Raw genomic sequence first — 16,179 nt, 5'->3', positions numbered from 1 at the left:
CTGGTTGCAAGACCTGGGAAAGCACACATAGTCTTTGTAGCTTATCAGAGTGAATCCGAGCCTCCTTTTTGTTGAAAAATTTCATGCCCAAATGAAAAATTGACATTTATTTTACTTTCTCTTAACTTTTAAGATTGCAACCTTCAGTTCCCTCCAGTAATCATCGCCCACAGGAGCAGTGATGCTTGAAGTGTTTAACTGTTGATTGCTTTTTCTGCACACTGCTTTTCCTCATAAAATGTCTTATGTTTGTGGTCAGTAGCAAGCTTTCAGGCCTCTTATGGCTGAATAAAATAGTTAAACATATATTGCTCGAGAGAGTAATATTTGGATAATAATGTGCCAAGAGTTGGTGTCCTATGGTGTTTCATATTTAGTGCAGCAGTTGACCTTTGCTATAGATAAGAAATGTGTCTCCTTATTACAACACACTTTATACCACCTATATAAGAGGAAAGCTGTTTTTTAGTGGAGTCGTGTAAGGTGCTGTGAAGATTTTATTATCACGAGTTTGGGATGATGATGTTACTCATGACTTTACAAAGCCTGAAGTGAATTGTATAGCCCTTGGGAAATACACAGCAATAATAAATCCACAGTTGTGTATTTGGTTTATGCTGCTCATTTGGTTGGTTAGTCTTTACTCAGATCTGTCTGTGTTCTACTCTTTGTGTGTATGTGCTTTCACACACACTGTGATGTAACATTACTATGGAAAATTGAACACAGGGCATGAATAAAATTAAAATGATAATGTTATCCATTTTAATTGATAGTTTATCATGGTCTTGTTTCGCTACTTTTGTATAGAAAAAGATTTCAAACTATTGCAAAAAGTTCTTTTTTCTTTAGAAATTTGAGAGGTTTTGTTGTATTTTTACATAGTATGTAATGCTAGTCAATACACCCACGTAGTCCTGGAACAGCAGTGGCTGCAGACCACTGGCATCACGCATCTATCAGAAATGTCAGCCAAAGCATCAATTAAATTTCCCAAAGACTGAATCTGCTTTGTGATGAGCTCAAGCTGGATTCAAGGAGAGCAATAATTCCCTGCTGCTTGCTGTAGCTCCTTTTGGAAGATGCACTGCTCGGACCTGTGCAGTGCCAGGAAGCACCCCAAAACTCATAACGCTAAGAAATGGCACCACCTGGTGTCGTTGGCTGTGGTGATCTCTGACTTTTCTTCTCACAAACAGCTGAGCGAGTGGAGTGTTGCCAGTCTTCATTAAATAACTTTTTGGGAGGAGTAATGAGACGGATCTCAAGTGATGCTGCATGCAAACTCAAAATAAGGTTTGAAATGCAGTCATCACAAAGTGACTTCATGTGCGTGGATGGATGGGGTTGTGTTCAATTCAGGCTGAGCAGATTTATGGTTGGATTTGTTTGTTTCCCATTCTGCCTTGTTCTTGGACAGGCTTCCATGCATCCAAGATGATCATTCTTTCCTAATTTACCAAAATAGAAGCTGGTTTTAATCAGTGCAAGATCAAGAAGTTCTTTCTGTTGTATTTATCTCATGTATTCACATTACATGGGTACAGTGTATTCCATCTAGATTAAGCTGAGCCTTTCCAAGCTGATTTTTATTAAAGATTATATTTGCTGTATTATCTTTATAGTACAAAGGCTTGTATGCCCAATTAGAAGTCTGAAATTTGCACTGCTGTCGTCCATGTAGGTGTTTGTTTTAGCATTTAAAGCTTATATCCTAGTATTCAGTGAAAACTGTTCTTCAAGCTCCAGGGTTAAAAATGTGCATCCCAATTTGGGTAATTCCAGCATGTGGTTCTCCTTGCAGCTGCAAGGACCAGCTGTGTGTAAGGTACATTTGTATAATAATTTGTTGGTGTATTGGGTGGTGTTTGTATTTTAAGGCTTTTGGTTTGCATGTTTTCTTCTAGGAGGTGAATTTTATTAACGAGTTATTTGGGATAATAAAATTCGAGGAATATCAATTGAAATAAAAGTGTTCCATGTAATGGTGTCTGTCAGGGTGGATGGCAGTCTCATTTCTTTGATGAAGGTGTTCAGAGGACACACAGACTCAGCAGGTCAGATCAGAGGTCCTTCTAACTTATCAGGCAGTCAGAAGGAGTAGATATCTCAGGAAAAGTGGAAAAACAGGGGAATTACACAGGGATGCCATTTAACCTTCAAAAAAGAAGTGCAGTGTGGCATTCCTGAGCCAAACATTGTATTTTTGCTCTTAATGCTTTGATGGACAGTACCTTATAACTGGCTTCAGAACCCAACTGTGCTTGTGATACCCCAGTATCCTCTTGCAGTGACTTCCAGGTTTTCATTATGTGTTGTTTAGAAAATGCTTGAGTTGTTTCTTTAGTTGTAAACTTGCTGCTAGAAAACTTCATTGGCCAACTTCACTGGAAAACTTCATTGGAATAATTGGAATAATCCTTATGCCACTGATGATTTCATACAACTGCCTCATGTTCACTTGCAATTCTTTTTCTAGGCTGGACAGATCTAGTCTATTTAATGTAATGTCCTAAAATGTTGAAAATTTACCTTAGCAATTGGTTCATTGGACTAATTAGGATTCACAACCAGGAAATCTTTTCTGATCCCCATTCTGATTTAATCCTATCGGAAGTCCCAGCCCAACAAAGAGTGTAAGACTGTGCATAACTCTGTACATGCAAATGTGAAATTATTCACTTCTCAAGTTGTGCTTGTATTTATGTGCTTTGCCAGATTTGGGATTGTAAATTCTCTCTGTTAATCTCTGCGGTGCTCTTTCCTCCCTGTATGCAAGAAATAAATTGTTGCACTACAAGGAATCATTTCCACTTTGCTTATATTAAAAGCTGAACTGCTATCCTATCCTACCAGGTGGGAATCACAGAATCACAGAATGGGTTGGGTTGGAAGGGACTTTAAGAATCATGAACCTCCAACCCCCCTGCTGCAGGCAGGGCCATCAACCTCCACATTTAATACCAGACCAGGCTGCCCAGGGCCCCATCTAACCTGGCCTTGAACACCTCCAGGGATGGACGAGGCATCCACAACCTTTCTGGGCAGCCTGTTCCAGCACCTCACCACTCTCACGGTAAAGAATTTCCCCCTGACATCCAACCTAAATCTGCCCTCCTTAACCTTCACCAGGCAAAGAAAAAAGCACCTAAAAAGGTCAAAGTGCTGTCTGCCAGTCCTCTCTGTTAAACCAGGTTTTCATCAACGTATTAAACTTGACTTAGTGCACTCTAGACATAATAAGTTGTCTGTCTTCGAGTGGTGCATGTATAAGAACGTGCTGGAATGTGTCTTTCCTCCTCATCTGCATCCCTAAATTTCAGAGGTCAGACTGCTGAAAACAGATTTATATTTGCTTTTCAGAGAGTTGAAATAAATGAGAGGATGGCAAACATTTGCCAAAGCTTTTGTCAGTGCTGGAATTTTAGGCCAAAGGGTCTAAAAATAACATGAACAGCATTAACACTGAAGCTGATCCTTAATAGCACCAAAAATACATATTCTGGGGGCAAAGTTTGTAGAAACAGAATATCCCAAGTTGGAAAGGATCATAGAGTCCAACTTCAGGTTGTATTCAGACTTCTGCAGAAGTCATTTATTTAGTGGCACCATGCACGTTTGGCATTTTTTGAATGTAATAGAGCAGGAACAACTGTAGTTCTATTCCGCCACTTATCAGAGATTTGTTGGGAAAATTCTTTCCTTTGCAGCTTTTGGAGAAGTCTCACTATGTAGTCAATGAGTAAATAAAAGCAAGAAATCAACTCCACAGTACGTGAACTTTTGCTGGCAGCACTTCCCACATGGTAATTTGGAGGGCTTTGTGTGGGCACAGTTTGATTATGGACTGCTTCATAACATCAGTTACAGACACTCAGAAATCAGATTGTGGTATTCCTTCCAAATGATCTTTAGAAGAACATAACCATTTGGTTTGTGCTTTACATGTTTCATAATGCACTTGCAAGTCATCACCCACTTCACATGCAAAGACAGTTTTGAAAAGTTATTTAATGTAAGGAGTAAATTAATTGAAGAGCTAAAAATAATGGTGCAGCAGAAAGGACCTTCATTACCATGAGCCCTTTCATGCTTTTTTTTCTCCTGCTATCTGTTTTGCAACTGTTTTCTATACTGTTCAACAACTCCTGCAAATTCACTGAGCATTGCGTCTGTGGAATTCACTCTTTTGGGATGAGGTAATCTTAGAAAAGGATGATCTCCTCACCACCACCTTTTGTGTAATGCTGGGAGATACCACTGTCTGTCTGCTGTTTCACACTTCTTGCTTGCAGAGAATCATTAAGGTTGGAAAACATTTCCATCAGAAGAGGGATGGCCAGCAGGGACAGGGAGGTGACTGTCCCCCTCTACTCTGCTCTTGTGAGGCCCCATCTGCAGTACTGTGCCCATTTCTGGAGACCCCAGTACAAGAAAGACAGCTGTTGGATAGGGTCCAGAGGAGAGCCACTAGGATGATCAGGGGACTGGAGCACCTCCCCTACAAAGACAGGCTGAGGGACCTGGGCTTGCTCGGCCTGGAGAAGAGAAGGCTGCAGGGTGACCTCATTGCAGCCTTTCAGTACCTAAAGGGAGCCTACAAACAGAAGGGGAACCAACATTTTGGAAGAATAGATAACTGCAGGACAAGGGGAAATGGTTTTAAGTTGAAGGAGGGAAGATTTAGGTTGGATATCAGGGGGAAATTCTTTACAGAGAGAGTGGAGAGGTGCTGGAACAGGCTGCCCAGAGAGGTTGTGGATGCTCCATCCCTGGAGGTGTTCAAGACCAGATTGGATGGGGCCCTGGGCAGCCTGGTCTGGTATTAAATGGGGAGGTTGGTGGCCCTGCAGGTGGCAGGGGGTTGGAGGTTCATGATCCTTGAGATCCCTTCCAATCCTGGCCATTCTGTGATTCTGTGAAAACCTCATCCAAGTGTCAAGTCTTCCCCGCCATGCCCACCAAACCACATCCCTCAGTGCCACATTTACCCTTTTCTTGAACACCTCCAGGAACAATGACTCTACCACCTAACTGGGCAGCCTGTTCCAGTGCCTCGCCACTCTTTCTGAGAAGAAATTTTTCCTAATGCCCAACCTGAACCTCCCCTGACACAACTTAAGGCTATTACCTCTTATCACTGCTACTTGGGAAAAGAGGCCAACCTACATCTCACCACAGCCTCCTTCCATGGAGTTGCAGAGTCTTCTCTATCAAAGCTCTTCTTGTTTGCCACAAGTTGCACCAGAGGAGGTTTAGGTTAGACATAAGGAAAAACATTTTCCTTCAGACAGTGATCAGGCTCTGGAATGGCTGCCCAGGGAGGTGGTGGAGTCGCCGTCCCTGGCAGTGTTCAGGAGGCATCCGGATGAGGAGCTGCAAGATATGGTTTAATGGCTCCTGGTAGTAATGGTGACAGGAGGACAGTTGGACTAGATGGTCCTGTATGTCCTTTCCAACCTTGTGATTCTATGATTCTATGATTGTTCTTCACTGTTACTCCCAGTTAGCTGTTTGATGTCTCTCTGAACCACCCATGATACTACCTCCCATCCATTGTGCACTCCCATGCATCAGTGCATTGCTTCTTTACGTACACTGTAAGCAACTTGAGGAAGAAACATATTTTTTTGTTACTTTGTGTGCTGCTCAGCACTAGTGGGCTCTGATAGCAGCAGCAGGAGCAAGTAAAGCAGGTCAGGACATTGGCTTCAGTTCTCCTGTGCTGCTAAATTGGGTCTACCAGGTAGCACAATCCTTTGCAAGGCTGGATTTTGAAGCTAGCACTTCCCTGGATGGCACCCAGCATAGTGCACGTGCTGGAGACTGTCCCTGGGTTGTAATTTGGCCACACATATGCTGGTTTGTAGGGAAAGAGTTCGCACATATTGTTGGGTTATGCTGTGCTTTGCCTGACCTCAGACCCAGAGCATCATTTAACTGAGCAGCACAGGGCTAGCACTGGATGCCAAGGGTTACACAAAGAACAGATGCTTCTGATGAGTGTCAGCATTTTAATGAGGAATCAAATTAAGCCCTGGATACTTCTGGCCATCTAATGGTACAATTTTTTCATAATCCATGCTGGTTTTTTGTTGCTATTTTTTTTTCTATATTTTATGACAATTGCCTGAAGTCCTGATCTGGTGAGATTATGCCAGATACCTGCACAGTTGGAAACTCATCAGCCATTCAGGTTCCTTCAGTCAGAATGTCAGTTTTATCACAAAACTTACCAGGGTGATTTCACATTTCCTCTTTAGTAGACATTTTGTTTGAATGCCATGAAGGGGCTCCTTTTCTCAGAGCCCCCGGGAATACGATAAGCTATGCTCTTTGAGAGAGGCTAGATGAGCACAAAGTTACTCTCATTAAATTTTCTCTTCGTGCTTTAGCATAGAATATTTCCTTTTAAAGCTCTCTCTTATTTTCTTTTGTGTCTTCATCCCATTACCTTTATGAGATTGTGGTGCATCAGCTTGATGGAAAAGGTGGGCGCGTGGCTGCCTCGGAGCACACAGAAATATTTTGCTGGCAGATGAGATGCTTGAGGAGCAGCTGGGAAAGCGAAAGCAGATCGAGTAATTGTAAACTTAATAAAAACACGTTAATAAAAGCATGCCGTGTGGTGCAGGGCGCAGATCAGGCTGCTGTTCATATTGACTCTGGAGAAGAAAGGTTTTTTAAATTTCACGTGTATTGACTCTGGAAAGTAGTTACTGAGTTGCATTGAATGAGGATGGAGATCTGTCAGAGTGTCCTTCAGTCCCCGTTGACCACTACAGTATGTATTTTCCCAATTGTTTTCTTCAATTCAATTGTGAAATTCCTAAATGATAAAAAATAACTAAAATTTGGGCAACTTCCCCGCTGTATATTCCAAAATATACCCCTCAGAACACGAGGTGAGTTCAGAGGAGGAATCTCCTGCTTCAATAGGGCCAGGTCTGGAACCAGACCACATTGCTCGATCCATTCAAGTCTTAAAAATCTTTACGTTTTCCCTGCAGATTCCTCATAACTACTGTTTTTGTATTGCTTACCTTTTTTTACAAGCTTCCTCTTCAGTCAAACCCCACCAGACTCTTAAATTCTGTAAAATTATCATTATTTACAGGAACATTGGAGAAGCTATCAGTGAGGGAGATGTTTCATTTCCCTTCTGAGGAGTTTCCTTGCTGTTGGCCATTTCTGACTGTTCTGAGAGTCCTGCCATCCATCACCCACCAGAAATCAATCACAGACCTTTTGCTTGCTTTACCATAATGTGCAATGCAGCCTTTTTTCCTGAACGGGAGATCCTGCCCTGCATGCTTTATGGCCATCTAATGTTGGATAGTAATCTCATTTAGTGTTTTCCCAAAAGTGCAAATAGTGCATTAGGGGAGCATAACAAGCACAGCAGATCAATACAGAGCTGGTGCTCGCCTTGAACAGATTAATCCAAGAAAATGGACTTCGTTGACTTCAAGAAAGTGGCTCTGTTTGCTGCATTGACCAGCACTGGGACTGCGTTGCTGGAGTGGGCTGAGGGCACAGCTGGAAACATCACCAATGGGAAATGATGATATGAAAATAAATCAACATGTCTTACAGTGCTCTGGTACTGTGGGCACTGTAAAGTATCCACTGGAACATTCCAATCAGGAATTATATGTGGGCGCTGATGGCATGGCTTAGGGAAAAATCAATTGACAGAGGGTAAGAGCTGAGTCACACATTTACAAAGAGCATCCACAGTGCTTCCTCTCTTACTTCTGTTTCACCCCAGTACAGCCATACACTCTGCTGAAGTCAGTCAGTGTACAGCATTTTGTGGTCGTACATTTTGATGCCTGACACGCTTTTGAAATGCTTGCTGATAGCAGTAGAGGGGGGGATTAAGGGGAAATCCTCATCCACAAGAGCCTGCAGAAGTTTGAACTTCCAGATCATAAAGTGTTTTAAGCTCCGGGGACTGTGTTTAAATTCTGTTTTAGGTATTTCACAAATGCACGGTAATGAATGAAAGGAGTAAGAGAGCTGTTTTATATCGGTATATACTGTAAAATCAAGGAGACTTTGCATTTCTTCTTTGGTACTACATCTTGAGTGATTGCCAAGAAGTCAATTCCCCCAAGGAACAGCACTGTGCTTCACGTTTCATTTTCTCACTGTACTAAAGCAGAGATCTGCCCGGGCCAATCAGCAAAATAAGAAAGAACAGAATATTCATCTGAGGATGCAGCTGCTGATAAGTCCTGTTCTTTTTACGACCTCATTGAACTAAAAATAATGTGGGCTGCAATGGATGTTGGAACAGCCATAGTCAGGCTTTCCTGGTAGGTTAAATGGGAAAGTGTATTAAGTATGCAGTTGCCACACATAAGACAAATGGTATTATATAAACCTTAGCTGCTGTTTTTCTGTGAAGTTTCAAGTGTGGGTTTGTTTTTTTTGCTGTTTGTTTTTTCCTACCACTGAAATTCTTTATTTTTTGGTGTAAAAGAGGTATAGCAGTGAGTAAGGACATTGTTTATTGGGGAAGTATTGGTGGTAGGTGGGTGGTTGCACTAGATGGTCTTGGAGGTCTTTTCCAGCCTTAGTCATTCTGTTATTTTAGATTTTGAGTACCTTAAAAGTTGTTTATAAATTAAATATCTGATTAGCTTAAAATTACATCGGAATTCTGAATGTTTTGCCAACCTTTTGCTTCCAAAATAGGAGTTGTATTTCTATTTCAATTCTGTGTCACTGTGTGGATAACATTATATAGATTAATACAAATGACAGGATTTTTGTCCAAGAAAGATTTGGTTTTGCAGAATAGTTTCCATTCCTTTGTGTATTACATCAGCCAAAAAGATGGCAAGAGTAATTAATTCACACAGTAAAGGAAACAGACAAAATTCCTAAATAACTTGCACATCTGGCAGCAGGGTTACAATTGAGGTGATGGGTAGAAGAGAAAGGGAGGAGGATGTGCCGAAAATAGAGGCTATCATCAGATCAGCAAAAGCAGATTGTGTAATTTGCTGATGGCAGCAGGTTTTCTGTATTCTGTAGGTCAGCCCAGTGGGTGCTTTCTGTCTTCTGCAGCAGCAATATTTAACAAGAGGCGAGACTGTATGGCCATAGGACTATACAGCAATGAAGCTTAATGAGTCCTGCATTTCTCTGACTATTTTTCTTAATGTAGGTGAAATCAGACATGCTCGGTATGATCCTCAGTTCAAAACACAGAATCGTAGAATGGCCTGGGTAGAAAATGACCACAATGATCTCCAGTTTCAACCCCCTGCTGTGTGCAGGGTCACCAGCCACCAGACCAGGCTGCCCAGAGCCACATCCAGCCTGGCCCTGAATGTCACCAGGGATGGGGCATCCACAACCTCCTTGGCAACCTGTTCCAGTGCCTCAACACTGGAAATAAAAAAAACTTGTCCTCATATGAAGTTGGATGTTGCTTTTCTCTGCCAGCTAGAACCAAGAACTAGATCAGGATGACTCTTGTGGTCCTAGCAGCTCACTTCCCCATTTGGGTCTGATGTTACCCAGATTATAACCCAAACAGCTCTAAAAGCAGCCTTCCTTTTGTGACTTTAAAGTGTTCTCCCTCACTTCTATTATTTAAAGTTGCATCTCTCCCGAAATGTTTCTGAGAAGGAAACCAAAATCTTCTTTCTTCTTTCCCCAGGCGATATGAGACTCAACCAGTCTGTGCTGATCTTCAGGGCAAAATTCTGCAGTGTTACCAGCAACATGCTCAGGAGACCCTCAGCTGCTCTGCACTGGCTAGCCAGTACCTGCATTGTGTCAATCATGCCAAACAGGTGAGTGTAGGAGTCTTGCTATTAGAGTAATTATAGAAGGCAAAAAAATAAGAGGAAACAGATTATCCAATTAGTCCCTTGTACATGTTAAGCAGTACTGTTCCCTGTGTGTTTGTTCTCACAAGCTCTGTGGTGTCCTCTTTCAATTTACTTAAATAATAGGGTTTCCATCTCTTCCCTTGGGAAACCATTGTTTAGTGTAGGAGCTAACACTGTTGGCAGATGTTTCCTGGTATCTGCAGGTTTAGCAGTCAAACAAGGGGATTAAACTAAGCGGTACTATTTGTCATAAATACCACCACTTTCAGTAACAAATTAATGGATGTCTCAAACTAGATTGCTCACCAGCTGGAAGTCTTGATTTCTTTTAAGTTAAGTATTCAGGGTCTAATGCTGACGTTTGCCTGCTCTTTCCCCGTTTACATTCAGTTTGCTACTCTACATGTTGCTACGTTAGATTATAAACATATATGCTTCATTAGGGCAGCAGAGGGGAAATGACAGTACTATATAAATGTTCCAGTTAAAAGAAGCCAACATTTCTAAAGATTATTCTTTTTAATCAGCTTGAATCTTTCAAATACAGACGTGCATGTGTTGATTACAGTTGTGTTCTTAAAGAAGCCATTTGGAAACATGCTTATAGGCCACATATAAAATCACAGAATCATAGAATCACAGAATCAGAAAACAGCCTGGGTTGAAAGGGACCACAGTGATCACCTAGTTTCAACCCCCTGCTATGTGCCAGGTCACCAACCACCAAACCAGGCTGCCCAGAGCCACATCCAGCCTGGCCTTGAATGTCTTCAGGATGGGGCATCCACAATCTCCTTGGGCAACCTGTTCCAGTGTGTCATCACCCTCTGTGTGAAAAACTTCCTCCTAATATCTAACCTAAAGATGTAGGTAGAAAGTAGTTAAAGAAATCTGTTAATCTTTGTTTCTGATAAAATCTATGAGTTAATATTTGAGCGTGTGAAAATCATAGAATTGTAGAATCATTAAGTTTGGAAAAAGACCACTGAGATGATCCAGTCCAACTGTCAACCCATTCCCACCATGCCCACTAAATCATATCCCTCAGTGCCACTTCTCTGCATTTCTTGAACACCTCCATGGACAGTGACTCCACCACCTCCCTGGGTAGCCTGTGCCAATGCCTCACCACTCTTTATGAGAAGAAATTTTTCCTAATACCCAACCTGAACCTCCCCGACACAGTTCAAGGCTATTACCTCTTATCTTACCACTGCTACCTGGGAAAAGAGGCCAACCCCTATCTCACTGGAAAGAATTTGGCTGTCATCATTCACTCTGACCTTTCTGCAGTTAAACTCGTGCAGTCTTGCTCCGGTACCACTCGAGATCTTCCTAGAGTTAATGCTTCTCTCGGTTTAAGTGCTCTGTAAATTTTGGTGGGAGACAACAGTTGCAGTGCTAACGCTGTTTCTGCACTCCACAGCACTTAATTCATTTGTGGGGTGCTATTATTGTAATTCTTTGTTTATATAGTGAGTGTGCTCCTGTCTGAATGGGCAGCCTGGCAGTGCTGGATGACAAGCTCAGCAGCTGCAGCTCGTTCTGTGAATGTGCTGCAATGCAGGACGAGGACAATTTGTGGGGCTGCCCGGGCAGCTCTGAAATCATCTCATGATATTAAACCTTGTTATCATCAGTAGAAACTTTGACCCAAGAGGATACCTGTGATAAAGTATAAAAATCAATGAGATCAACCTGTCCCTTTCAGATTTACCTCCTTCGTTACACCCTTGCATATTTCTCCTGCACACTTGTTAATGCACTTTAATGCACTCAGCTCCTGTGCTCCTTCACTGCCTTTAGAACTCTACAGCCTACTGCATCTCTCTGCTCATAAAAATCTTTCGTGATGTCATAGCCTGAGGGTCTCCTTTCTAAAGCTCCATGCTCACACACTCAGGTGTGAGAGGTGCAGTGGGTTTTGCCCAGGTCCCTTCCTACCATGGCAAGCAAGTGTTGATGTTTATATGTATTATTTTCAAAGCTTTCACTTAATGTGATTTTTTATTTCAAAATCCAGTGTGAAGTTTCTAGAAAAATTATTTTTTGAGACATTCTAGAATCACAGAATCATAGAATGGCCTGGGTTGAAAAGGACCCAATGATCATCCAGTTTCAACCCCCTGCTGTGTGCAGGGTCGCCAACCACCAGACCAGGCTGCCCAGATCCACATCCAGCCTGGCCTTGAATGCCTCCAGGGATCCAGAGGCATCCACAGCCTCCTTGGGCAGCCTGTTCCAGTGTGTCACCACCCTCTGTGTGGAAAGCTTCCTCCTAATATCCAACCTAAATCTCCCCTGTCTCAGTTTAAAACCATTCCTCCTTGTCCTATCTCTATCCAACCTCGTAAACAGTCGTACCCCCTTCTTAGAAGAAGAAAATAAAGGCTAGTAAATTATATTAGGTCGCTGTGTAGTTGGCATCGCTGATGCTTGCGTCATCTGGAAAAGTCATTTACCACATTTATAATTCTATGCTATTTTTAACAGGAACTGTAGATTTTAATTAATTATACGTGTTTAAGCTATAACTGAAGTTTATATCTGGTAGGAATGTTTTCAGAAGGCTATGATGAGGGCGAATTAATTCATGTTCAGAAGGTGCAGGAAAAGGAAATTGCATAAATCTGAGCATTAAGTTTCGGAGTCCTTTTAAACACCTTTTTTTGTTGAAGATCTTCAGCCGAGCCTGTCAAGGAGTTAAAAGTGTTTCCTAAATGCTTCTTATTCTCTTCCACACGCGCTTCAAGATGAGAATTCAGAGGTTTCTCTCTTATGATAACAGAGAAAGAGGAGCCTTTTATGATGGAAATATTTGCAAACAGGAATGATTGTTTCTCATAAAGAACATCAGTCCTCTAGAGCTCATCCTCCATGTGTTGCAGCTGTAATTGTAATTATTTTTACTCGCTGATTGCCTGGAAGTCCAGACAAGCAGTTACTTTGAAATAATTGCCAAACACCGCTATAAAATACTGCAGAATTACCTATTATGTCTGCTTGGTCGGAAGACAGAACAGCAGGATAAATAGCAGATTCAGAAATGAAAAAGTTAACTGACATTGGCTACAAGAAACAAACAAAGAAGAAAATTTGCTAGAGGGAATAGACCAAGATATTGAAAACCAAATAAGTTAACTAATCCGATTTCCTGGCGGTGAGTCTGGGCACTTGTGCTCAGGCTGAGCACACTCTGTGCTTTTCATAAATTGAATTTATTGACTCCTCTTTCTTTCCTATCTTGCTTATAATTATCTCACCCTCTCTTCTGTATGCTCCTTATTTCTCATCCTGTCTGTAATCTCATGTCTCTATCTGTCCTTTTCTCCCCTTGTTAGAAAGTCCCAGAGAGCTGTTAATTCAGAGGAGTTTGACACATTGCTGTATCTTCAGTTTAAATCTTCTCCCAAAGTCATGAGAAGCTAGTGAGATAAATTAAGCTCTATTATTAATGTTTGTATTTTATTATAATAGAAGCAGAGAGAAAAACTGCTTAATGGAGCCATTAAAGGGAAGACATTAGGATTGTCTGTGCCATGGATTTGTGTTCCCACTGCTGAAGGATCTCCAGCTATTGCAGCATCTGCAATAATACGGACCATCCACTGGCATTTGTATTGCTTGTCCTAATCTACTTCTTACTGATGTGGTCAATATGGCTGTTGAATACTCAATTTTATTTTTCCTTGAGCTACAGGGAGTCCTAATTCCTATATGGAAACACAACAGCAGCATAGCTTGATGACATCTGTGCAATATTTTCCTATTAGACCTCTTATTTCACAGAGGTGCAAGTGTCTGCAGGCAGGTTAGGTCCAAAAGTACTTGAAGGAATGATAACAACAGCTGCTGTTGTCTGACAGCCTGGCTACAAAATGCTGTCCTTCAGCCTCTTCAGCCTTGTAACCATTACTTTAAGTTGTAGGACAGAGTGGTCCTCAATCATGCATCCTCGTCAGAGTAACCATTTCATTCAGCCTCATTCTCCAGTATTTTCACTAGGTACTGTCTACTGCCTAATGGAAGGATATGTAAAATGAGCATGGCTGTGAACTGAAACGCAATAAAAAGACACTGTCTTTTATGGACACCATTTAGCACTACCTTGATTAAATGAAGTTAATTATGAGAGGTTCAGACCACGTTCCCTTCACACCTGCATTGATGTCATGAAAAAAAAAATAATCAAGGAAATAATGTAAATACGTGAAGTAATTAAATGTTGTGGGCAGAAATATGCATCTAGTGAACAAATACCTGTGATTTCTTTCCCTAGGACACTAAATGAAAGAAAAGTAACAGCATTTTTTTCTGCTCTTTCGGGAATTTCCGGTGTTAATTTATGCAGTGATAAATTTACCCCACGTTGATATTCAGCCCAGCAATGGCTTGGAGCAAGTTTCTGCATTACCGCTGCAAAAGGAGACCTCCAGTAGAAATAGCCTTCATCAGTTCTACGGAAATCTCTGAGGGGATCCTGTCAGTAAACTGAGATGGAGGATTTTCTTAATTAATACAAGTTTCCCCTATCTTTGTTTATAAAAGCAGTGAGGGAGCCTAAAACCGATTCCTTTTATTCTGTTAGAATGAACCTCTCTATCATGAGTTCTGGGTATTATTTGTGAACAGAGACGTTCAGCATCTTTCCATGTGCTCACTGTTGACTCCTTGGGCTGTATCTTAATCCTTCTCCAGTAACACTGCTTGATACAGTTGAGTGTTTCTCCATATGATTTTTGGAAAGGCTGTGAGGATTTAAATCATAGAATGATTAAGGTTGCAAAAGACATGCAGTCCAACTACTGACCCATGCTCACCATGACCCCACGCACCACATCCACCCTTTTCTTGAACACCTCCAGGAATGATGACCACCGCCTCCTGGGCAGCCAGATCGAATGCATTAACATTCCTTCTGGGAAGAAACATTTCATAATATCCAATCTGAACCCCGGCACAACTTAAACCTATTGCCTCTCATCCTGAAAAGACAACACATTTCCATTCCCTTTTTTGCTAATTTTCCTGAGCTCTAACTTCTAAGACTCCGTGCTGTGCAGATCTGCAGAGAATGTTCCCAGTCTGGCCAGATAGTGTTCCAGTATTTGAGTCAGCTATTTGTAGGTCTCCTGTGAGATTTCGAAGTTCACATTTGGGCCTTTTCCTGACAGAAGCCCAAAACATTGTCAGACCCCTTCCTATCGTTTTTTACAAGGAGATTCATAATTTCTTCCCTATTTTTTGGATACTGAAGGCAAGAACAGTAGATTGCTTTGGTCAACTTCATAGCCCACCAATGAGTGTAGATGATCTCTAGCATGCTAGATCCTGCTTTCTATTCTGTTCTAGATATGTAGTATCTGTACATCTGCTCATTTCTAAAGACCCTTCATTTATGGTTCATGACAGTAGGAAACTCCTAATACAGCTCTGCATATTATCCCTGCAAGTCTGTGTTTTCACAGTAGAGGCCAGGACCTCTGAATGGAGTCAAGACCCTGTAGCAGAGCTTGCTGGTGTGGCAGTAGGAATAATTCTTGGAGTACTTGACAGATCTATCCTTTTAGCTCTGGGTGGCCCGACTGTGCACAGGAGGTGAATAATGAAGTGAAAGTTCAGTGCGACATGTTCAGACTATCAAGATTATGATGATGACTCGGAATATAGGAAGAGTGTAGGTAGGGGACATACTTAGTGCTGTGTGACTTCGGGATATATTTCCTCCAGTATGTAACTGCTGGGAACAGGATTTATCTTACTGTAAGGTCAGACATTTTAATTTCCTTAATAGCCATAGCATGACTGGAGCTATGATAGCATTAAGATGGATGAATAGGAATCGTTCCTGCAGCTCTTCAGTCCTCCAAATGTCTGACTTGTTGAGCCCTCAAATAGCTCCATTCTGCCTCTGTGACTTGTCTCTACAATGACATGCATGTTAACAATGGTTCTTTTTTTGTATTTTAATTGGAAAAAAAAAAAAATTGCAAATCCCAAATTCCGTGTGTTTCTGGAATAACTTTGAATTATTGAAACACGTGTTTCTCCCTCTCTCTTCCCTCCCCTCTGACCATTTTCTCAGCAGAGCATGCTTGGGAGAGGAGGATAAAGGCATTGTCCAAATCAAGCACAAGACCATCAACTCTAATTTCAGCAGAAGAGCATTTTTTCCCAAGAGTGATATGACAGCCCATTTACAGGGCAGACCAATAAAGAGAAGAACTGGAAGAGCCATTTCAAGAGCAGCAGCCATCACGGCTCAATCAGTGTGGCCATTTGAAAAGCCAAGACCTATATCTTATTACATCAGAAATCATACATCCGA

The 16,179-nt window shown here is 41.6% G+C and overlaps 1 protein-coding gene across 1 annotated transcript in view; it reads left to right on the top strand.

The window, feature by feature from the left end:
- CHCHD3 (coiled-coil-helix-coiled-coil-helix domain containing 3) overlaps positions 1 to 15,963 on the top strand; it is a gene marked incomplete at both ends in the record, with an annotated part of 164,814 nt that extends 148,851 nt beyond the window's left edge. The window contains 2 exons of the mRNA XM_079549075.1: positions 9,677 to 9,812; positions 15,937 to 15,963. Of these exons, the coding sequence (XP_079405201.1) occupies positions 9,677 to 9,812; positions 15,937 to 15,963 (163 nt within the window). The remainder of the gene's footprint in view (positions 1 to 9,676; positions 9,813 to 15,936) is intronic.
- Between the last annotated feature and the right edge of the window lie 216 nt (positions 15,964 to 16,179).

The sequence above is a fragment of the Tetrao urogallus genome, assembly GCF_951394365.1.
Source record: "Tetrao urogallus genome assembly, chromosome: 1".
NCBI classification, from domain to species: domain Eukaryota; kingdom Metazoa; phylum Chordata; class Aves; order Galliformes; family Phasianidae; genus Tetrao; species Tetrao urogallus.
The sequence above is the reverse complement of the archived record's forward strand: the minus strand, read 5'-3'. Positions and strand labels throughout refer to the sequence as shown.